This window comes from Aedes aegypti, unplaced genomic scaffold, assembly GCF_002204515.2.
Source record: "Aedes aegypti strain LVP_AGWG unplaced genomic scaffold, AaegL5.0 Primary Assembly AGWG_AaegL5_hic_scaff_62_PBJ_arrow, whole genome shotgun sequence".
NCBI lineage: Eukaryota > Metazoa > Arthropoda > Insecta > Diptera > Culicidae > Aedes > Aedes aegypti.
In genome coordinates this window covers 23,024-32,685 of record NW_018736312.1, presented here as the reverse complement: position 1 = coordinate 32,685, position 9,662 = coordinate 23,024, and the positions used below count along the sequence as shown (strand labels likewise).

At 39.1% G+C, this 9,662-nt stretch overlaps 1 protein-coding gene across 1 annotated transcript; it reads left to right on the top strand.

Annotated features, from left to right (window-relative positions):
• Positions 1–2,457: 2,457 nt before the first annotated feature.
• Positions 2,458–4,028, top strand: LOC5576859 (serine protease 44; the record flags this gene model as incomplete). The annotated part of the gene is made up of 2 exons (XM_021857033.1): positions 2,458–3,179; positions 3,237–4,028. Coding segments are annotated over 2 exons (1,347 nt in total), but the record flags the coding sequence as incomplete, so codon positions are not given.
• Positions 4,029–9,662: the final 5,634 nt, after the last annotated feature.

The window sequence follows — 9,662 nt, the reverse complement described above, 5'->3', positions numbered from 1 at the left end:
GCCGTCAATTTTTATCGCATAGGATTCAGCAAATGTAGCACGGTTGTTGCACCATGGCCAGATTCATTTCCCGAGTGCGTGCACACAGAAAGCCTTTAAGGTTGGTTTGCTAATGATAAGAAAACGAAACTCCTATCCAAGAAATGGTCCAGAAAATCACATTTTTCTGATCGCAGTATGCAGTTGAGAAGAAATGTCATTTCAAATGGAGCTCTCTGTAGGAAATTTCTTGACCCATTCAATCAAGAAATTTCTTTACTTTTCTTGAGCGAAACAGCATACTTAGCTTAATCAGTGATTTTCCTTGGAAATTTTCTTAAATCTTTGGCGAAATCTTCTGAAAATCCCTCTTGAGTTGAAATGGAAATCCTTCAAGAAAACTACCGGACAGCCACTGGGACTTTAAAACAATACCTATAAGATTCTTTGATTACTGATTTCTTTTTCTGAGCACCTTTGAAAGTTACTTTTAAATGGTTCCGGAAATTCCATTTGAAATTATTCCGTAAATCTTTCTGGAGTTCTTCTGGACATCGGAATTATTCTGGAAAATATTCATGAAATCTTCTGGATGTATGTGACTTTTCTTTGAATCTTCCAGGGATTCTTGCGATTCTGGGATTTTTTTGGATATCACTGTAAAAAACATTCAAAATCTATTCGGAATTCTCCTGAGATTGTTTCAGATATTTACGAGAATCCTTAAAATAATTCCTTTAGAAATCTCCCTGATAGTATTTCTTGAATGCTTATCAGAATTCCAGTTGTATTTCCGAATGAATCTCGGCAGGTTTTACGGTAGAATCCCAGCAGAATTTCTTGAAATATTCCAGTAAAATTTATAGAAGAATCTTCGAAAGATGTTTTGAAGCCCTCCAGCAGGATAACAGAAAGAAATCTGGGGGTATTTCAGAAGAATTTCCGAAAAAATCCTAGAGAGATACTCGAAAGAACAACAGAGTTTTCTTGAAAAAATCAGGATATTCCCCGATCCTAGAGGTAATTCGGGAAGAATTTCTGCAAGAATCCTCAACAGAAGGAGTTGAAGGATCCTCAGAGAGATTTTTGAAAGAATCCCAGAAGGCTTCCCGAAAGAATGCTAGAAAGATATCCGGAAGATTTCCTACATGATTTTTGGAAGAGTCCCAGAAAAAATTCAAGAATATTGACGTAAAAATCTCAGTGGCATTTCTAGAATAATTTTAGAAAGATTTTCGGAAGCTTCCTCGAAAGTATTCTAAGGGTTCATTCACAAATTTCATAACACCATAAATGGCAACACCCACCTACCCCCCAATAACGCATTTTGTAAGATTGGTTTGGTTTGACTTTATTAACGAGATTTTTAGCCCTGGGCTAGTTCATCTCGGGACCAACGGCTTTACTTTCCTTCCGAAGGAAGTTGTCACTATAACTTTTTACGTCATAAGTGACTATGTCGGGGATGGGATTCGATCCCAGGTCCTCGGCGTGAGAGGCAAGTGTTCTAACCACTACACCAGTTCCGTCCCCTATTTTGTAAGAATATTTTCCGAATTTTGTAAATCACATACAGATTTCGGCAAATATTCCAATCAGATGTCCAGAAGAATCACAAAGGATATCCGAAAGAATCTCAGAAATAGTACCGGAATGCCAACATTTTTTTTTAGATGAATCCAAAAGCGATATCTGGAAGTATTCTGTGATTTCCAGAAGAACTTAAAGAAAAATCAGAAAAATTCCCAATATTTCCAGAAAAATCCCAGAGAGGTTTTGAAGGATTCATAAGTGATTTAAGGAAGAATCCCAGGGCGAGAATTCCAAAGAATTCTAGAGTAATTTCTGGACCAATATCTTTTTTATATGCTGTATTAATATTTACAAGTAATTATAATAAATAAGTATGTATGGAGCAGTAACAATTTTAATTTATCGCCATAACTGAACGACAATTTTAATTAGAATGTGCATCCTCCACATCATTCCTCTCAGAAGGATTTTGATTCTAAATATTTTTTTTTGCGGTGATTCAGAATTGTAATCACATACTAGTTCTCGGGGACACGAACAACGAACCGTAACTTTTCATTTGCGAAGGATTTTTTATAGACTCAGTCCGTCAGTTCTTGTCTCGATCTGATTTTAACATGCGTGGTAGGATTTGGGTGAAATGCTGGGTTTTATTATTTTTTGGATTTAGGAATATTCCGAGTTTAAAGAACTTCTCGGCTAAGACTGCGTAAGGAGTGACACCTCTATGGTTCGGTGAGAGGTGGTAGAAGAACTTACTGCCAAATTCCAAGCATTAAAGACGCCAAATGGGGACGGGTTGGGATCGACCTTTCTTTAGTTCGAGACTGCGTAAAGAGTGACACCTCTATGGTTCGAGGAGAGGTAGCAGAAGAACTTACCACCTATTACAGTATACTCATTTTCATGTAGATGTGCTTATTTGATGTAGATGTCAACTAAAATACACTTTTTTACATTCGCAGGGACAGCCTTTGTGGATCTGAACAAACCTGCTGCCGAAAGCATCAGATCATCACTCAACACCATCCCCATGCTCAAACGGTACCACCTAGACCCAGCAAGCCTATAACTCCAATAGCCTTACATGTTCCAGTACCACCCATAAACCTTCCAGTTCTATCTGACACCCCAAATCAATCGCTCTTGTTGGAGATATCTGCACTTCTGCAAGAGTTCAATTCTCATGAAAATCCATTAGAGCCCGATGCAGAATTCATTTTTGACATTACAACTTCTGTTCCCGTTCCAACCTCCCCGCCACAATCTACAACTCCATTTAAACCTATAGTGTTCGGCGATGTTGGACCAACTTCAGCAACTACCAGAACCACTTCAACCACGTTTAGAACAAAACCTTCTACCATCAAATCTACGACTGCCACGCCTACGACTACCCGGAGAACTACACTTGGTACTCTTAGACCACACCTGCCGCCCAAGCCTAAAAAGTGCGGACAACGCCGGTTAGCTATCGCTAGCCGCATTCACTTTCAAGACTCGGAAGAAGTCATCGAGGAACCTCTCGATGGGACGGTTAGTCTTGGGGAGTTTCCTTGGACCGTTTACCTGGAAGAGCGCATTGGCAATGGTAGTTTCCTGTACAAATGTGGCGGTGCGTTGGTCACGACCGGTGCCGTGGTCACCGCAGGGCATTGCATCGCTAAGTGAGTAACAAATGTTTCAAATAAAGCTTGATTTTAATACAAACTTCCAAATTTCAGCGCACGTGATCACCCAGAGAGATTTGCGATCATCGCAGGTGATTGGGATCGTCGCCATAACCAAGAAAGACTGCCTAGTCAGAGAAGATCAGTCAGTCGTATTATCCTGCATCCCGAGTACTATTCTGGTTCACTGTTCAACGATATTGCAGTTCTGATCCTGGACATACCTCTAAATGATTCCCTTGCTAATATTGGAAATGTTTGTCTGCCAACGCAAGAAAGTGAGTTCTCCGAAAGTAACTGCGTGCTGACCAGTTGGGGAGCCTCTCCAAGCAACCCAACGAAGGAAGAACCTATCCAGCGGTTTATCACGATGCCATTGGTTGAGAGTTCCACTTGTGAGGGACATTTGCGGACAAACTCCACGTTGGGCAGGCGGTTTCGAATGCACAGGAGTTTTATTTGTGCCGGAGGAAAAGTTGGACTGGATTCATGCAAAGGTTCAGGTGGCAGCCCCCTGGTGTGTCAACGGAATGGTTCCTACGTGCTGGCGGGGATTTTGTCGTGGGGAGTGAGCTGTGGAGAAGGTGTTCCGGTGGTGTTCACGAACGTTGCTGTGCAATCCAGTTGGGTGACGAGGGTGATTGATAGTTTGGATGATAATGTGGTTCACTTTGTGTAAGAATGTTTGTGAACCAATTGGGCTTCTATAAGATGGAAAATTTATTGGTAGACTTGTTCTTTAAGTATTTATTTATTGGGGGGTACTGAAATAGTAATACATTTTGAAAATCCTACTGTAATGAGACGATGTTGTGGAATAAATAAAAGGAATTTATACTTTTTAAATAAACGAATCATTAAGAGAAACCCCAAACTTTAATCCCAGAGGAGATTCTGCTCGTATCCTAGATATAACTAGGCTCGAATCCCTAGAGGGATTCTGCTCAAATCTTGAGAAGGATTCTGTTTGAATCTCGAGAGGATTTCTACTCGAATAACAAGAGGAATTTTGCGTGAATCCCAAGAGGGAATCTACTCGAACCGCGCGAGAATTTCTGCTCAAATCCCGAGAAAGAGCAGCTTGAAACCCAAGACGGATTTGGCTTGAATCCTGAGAGGGATTCTGCTTGAAGCCCGCGAGATTCGGCTCGAATCCCGAGAAAGAGATTTGGCTTGAATCCTGAGAGAGTTTCTGCTTAAATCCTGAGAGGGATTCTGCCCAAATTTCGATACGGATTCTGCTCAAATCTCGAGAAGAATTTAACTTGAATGTTGATAGGGATTCTGCTTAACACCCATATTCTGCTCGAAACGCATATGATACGATAATCACATTTAAATGCAATTCTTTTAATTTGTTCTTGAACTCTGATTTAAAAATCGCGGGTGACCTGCAATAGACAATTTCCGTGAAAATTTTTTATTGGCTTACATGCTTTATATCAATTTACTGAACCAACTTTCCTAAGGAACCGATATGTTTTGAAACCTCTAACTACGGTGCGGATTCGCTCGTTGGAGGTCCAAGAGGGGTAGAGGAGGTTCAGCTTAGCGTCACAAGCCTTGCAAAACTTTTGGAGGTCTCATACAAAAAGCGTGACAAGGGGGAGGAGGGAGTCAAAAAAGCTGAAATTTAGCGTGACATAATTTGTGTACCAGCCATGTATTTAGGTATTCAACTTTTCAAAATGTGAAGTCATCGAAAAGCCCTTCAAATGTGCGGTTTTCCAGCTGTCTCCTTGCAGATGAAAACTAGCAGTACTGTGACTTTTAATGAGAGTTAGTTTTTTTTTATTTGTTTTTTTGTTATATTTTCCCGCTGGAAGACAATTTACATAGTTATATAACTTAGTGGAAAGGATGGACAAATTCATTATTAAGCAAAGTATGCACTTCAACAGAAAAGTAATCGCCTATCTCGATGCGTGGGAAGTTTTTTGCAAGAAATGCTCAAGAAAAGCATTTTTCTTGGATCGCAGTACGCTTTTGAAAAGAAATGTCAATTCAAATGGAGGTCACTGTAGAAAATTTCTTGACCATTTCTTGAGCAGAAATTTTTACTTTTCGTGAGCTGAACAGCATACCTAGCTTTAAGCTAAGTATACTGTTTCGCTCAAGAAAAGTAAAGAAATTCCTTGACTGAATGGATCAAGAAATTTACTACAGAGAGCCCCTTTTAAAATGCCATTTCTTCTCAATAGACCATTTCCGTCAGATCTAACCCCCCTAATTTAAAATGCGGCACAGTTGGTTCAACCCTATGGGTATCAGCGTGGTGCTTTTTCGATCAGTTTTTAGGATGCTTGTTTACATTTGGAAACGTTAAATCAAATGCGCGCTCAAACTGACCGTGATCCCGGTGAGGGCGCCCCAAACAGGAGCACCAACGAAACTAACCTTAAGTTACTCAAATATTTTTGAACCAGGTTAGAACTGACGCAACCCGTTCTTAATCACAGTTGCAACCCCAATCCGATTAAGGTCTTTCAGTAGGAAAAGGGCCCATTCACATATTTCATAACGCTTTAGGGGGTGGGTGGGTGTCCAATTCTAGCGTTCTGAAATATATGAACAAGCCCAAATTATTTTTCCTCCCACAGATTCAAAACTCAAAACCACCCCCTAAACAAATCTCTTATCCATCCAACAGTTACGGTACCGCTAGTTCTATTAGAGGCTATTTTTGCTATTCATGCCGACAAATGACCAAATCTATCTATTGGCTGTTGATCCAGAAAATTCCCACCTAGAGGCAACAACAGCCGCGCAAGAAAATTTGGACGGGTGTTGCTGCCTCAAGTCGGGAATCTTTCGGCTTATTCAACCACGATGTATACCCACAGGGCTTAAAAAAACTGTACTGTATTTCAAATGATTTTTAAAAATGTAGTGAGTATGTTTTCAAAATTTATAGAAAAATCAAGAGAGCATATAAACAAAATATGAAAGCATTAATATTCAATAAAAATGACTATCTTTGGAGTCTTTGGGTCAAATCGGCCTTTTCATTGGCATGTCCGGATTTGGAAATAAGACATGTGTAATTGAAATCATTTTTTCATGCCTTGAGCTAAGTATGCTGTTTCGCTCAAGAAAAGTTAAAAAAAAAATCTTTGACTAAATTGGTCAAGAAATTTCCTACAGAGTGCCCCCTTTGAAATGACATTTCTTCTCAAATGCGTACTACGTGCAGAAAAATGTGATTTTCTGGACCATTTCATGGAAGAACTTTTCCCCGCATCGAGATAGGCGATTGCTTTTCTTGTGCGTAGCAAACCAGCCTTAAGTATGCTGTTCCGCTCAAGAAAAGTAAAAATTTCATAACGCTATAAATGACCATTTTCGATACCCACCCACCCCCATGTGCCACATTTTGTATGAATATTTCTTAAATTTCGTATGACCTGTAACATTTAAATGACACTCACCTCTTCAGCGTTATGAAATTTGTGAATGGTCTTTTAAGCATTTCTTGCAAGAAATTTCCCACGTATCGAAATAGGTGATTACGTTTCTGTTGAAGTGCGTACTTCCAACAAAAACCGTACAAGGATGCGATTTTTATGAAGATAAATGTCGAAACAATTCGTGCCACTTAGCACAGTAAACAAATCTTAAGCAAAAATATTGATTTTAGTATTAAAAATTTGAAAATATTTTAAATTAGGTTTGCTTTTGGCAAGTTTGTCGTTCGGCGAGTTTATAACATCATCCCATGATGCAAAACGCAAACTTTGACAGCTGCCATCCGATCAGCTGTATTGTTTTGTTTATTTTTTGTTTGTAAACAGGGTTGCCACTAGATTTTTGAAAATGTCTGGCGAGTTTAAAATAAAAAGTCTTGCAAAGTCTGGCAGACACCATTGTGAAGGTAAACTACTAGACTCGAATTTCTGATCAAGAAATGGTCAAGAAATTTCCTACAGTGAGCTCCATTTGAATTGACATTTCTTTTCAACTGCGTACTGCGATCAAAGAAAAATGCTTCTCTTGAGCATTTCTTGCAAGAAATTTCCCATGCATCTAGATAGGCCATTACTTTTCTGTTGAAGTGCATTCTTCGCTTAACAAAAAAAATTTACAACATAGAAAAAAATCTAAATTCACATCAGCACTAAAACATGATCTTCTTTAAATATTTAAGTCTGTATTGGAAAACATTTTAGTATTTCAGCTATGGTATTTATCAAATAAGTCCTTTATATTTGTTTACATTATCTAACATAGATTCTTATGATTGGACAAAGTCAAAATGATGAATTCCTGAGAAAGTTTCACCATGTATGTTTTAAAAACTCTTTATCAAATTATATTAATGAGAACTGCACTCTAGTACACACCTAAATTATTTCACCGACCTTAGTAAAACTTTTCGCCGAGAACCCAACAGCTTTACCGAGATTTCGGCAATCCGATTGTTTTGCCGAGATCTCGGCGAATGTTACCGAGATTCGGTAAACGTTTACCGAGATCTCGGTAAAAGTTTTACCGAGAATCGTCAAATTATTACCGAGATATCAGCTGTTGGGTTCTCGGCGAAACCGTTTAAGTGTGTAGAGTTGATCTGGACACAGTTTAAACTACTACCAGGTCCGTCGCACTTGGGCTCAGATTGAGTACCACTTCTAGTACTGCATTTGGTCCCTCGGTAGTGCAAAAGGTACCCAAGTTTGACAGATCGCAGTACACTTTTCACGGCATTCTAGATTACCTTATGAGCCATAAAATTTTGGGCAACTGCAAGGGACATGGAGGTCTTTAATTTGTCTTTGCTACTACCGTCATTTTTTCAATAAGCAGAAGAGTCTAGGGTAAATATGATTTAAATTTTAAAATAATAATCAAAGTCACTAGGATAACCCTTTTACTGCCATCATTATTATTCTTCCATAAAACAATATTTTATTCACGATGACATTTTTGTTTTTCAAAAGTTTAGCAGTTCTAAAAAACTCTTTTGTTTTTTAAATCTGTATCGCTTTCAAATCATTGGTTACTTGGTTTTAAAAATATTCCGAATTTCTTTGGGGGAATGGCATTCCCCATATAAAACTCCTTTGGCCGCCATTTTGTTTTTACTCAATTTATCAAAAAAAAAAAAAAAATACATGGGCAAAACAATGTCAGGTTTTAAGGAGATTATCTGAAAAAAAAATCATAAAGATCGGTTGAGTTATCTTCAAGAAAACAAAAAATTACAAAATGATGTTTTTCAAAGTTTTCAAGATCTCTTTACGGCCAGAGTGGAACCAAACACATGAATACATATTACTCAAAAACGATTGCACCAATTTACTTCATTTCTACACAACAGGCTCTCATCAAACTATTGTTTTGAAAAGCGAATTTACCAATCATAAGAAAAATTCTAAATCCTGTGTAATTAAAATAAGTATGGATAACTGTCGGTCTGTAAAGTCTGGCTGATTTTGAAAAAGTCTTGCAAAATGAGTAGTTTGTCTTTTGTCTTTTTCTCGATCAAAAGTCTTGCAGTGCCAGATTAATCTGGCATAATGGCAACCCTGTTTGTAAATATCTCAGTCGCGAAGTTATTTTCGCCAGCGACGGTCGTTTTTCCCGTGAGAACTTTCTATTCAATAATGTGAATTTTATCGTGAAATTATGTGTTTTTGTGTGCTTGTGATTTTCTGATAACTATTGAATGTGTAAACATTGCGTCTTATCGAATTCCAGCAGTACTCATCTTTTAAAAAAGCGTCTGAAATGTTCTAGTTTGGTGCTGGACACACTTTCCTCCCACACCTCGCGCTTTGTTTTGCTTTTGCACCCGAAGCGAATAGTGTTTTTTTTTGTGTGCGCTTCGCCCCGAAGAGAAACCAAACCATGGAAAAGTTCCCCAGCACCAAAAAGCACCACTTCGCCATTGGTTTCGACACAACACCTGCGCAATCGTCCGCAATCGCTCGGTTCGTTCGGTCGATATTATCTACTCTGAATTCCGCGGCCGCCGTGTGAAGAAAAGAATCTATTCATCATTGGCCACCCTTTCCTTCGGACTGGTCAAATCGTTAGCGTCGTCGGGAAGTGCGTTTAAGTGGCTTAAATTGATTCGAATTGGTGACTTCCGGAAGGTTGAAGGGAGAACCCCTTTTCTGTGAACGAAGTGTCTGAGAATATTAACCAGTGGGGCACTTTTTGGAGGTCGATAAATCAGTGTCTGTGAAGAAGCAACAAATCTCTCTTGGCCACAGCAAATTGGAAACTGGATCTGGTTTAGTGTTGCCTGCGACAAAAGAGTGGAATAGGTGCAAACTTAAAAGTGCTTACTGGGGGGCAAGAAGGATAATGAGCTGCACGAAGCAGCGACAGAATTGAAGGATGGCCTCGACTCCGTCACCGGAAAGTGAAGATTTCCCCGGCAGACTGCTGCATCAGGTACCTATTTATGAGGAAGAAGGGACCTTGAACCTCTTTGGGCTTTCGTTTCGTATGCGATTGGGGACAAGACACGAAGATAGA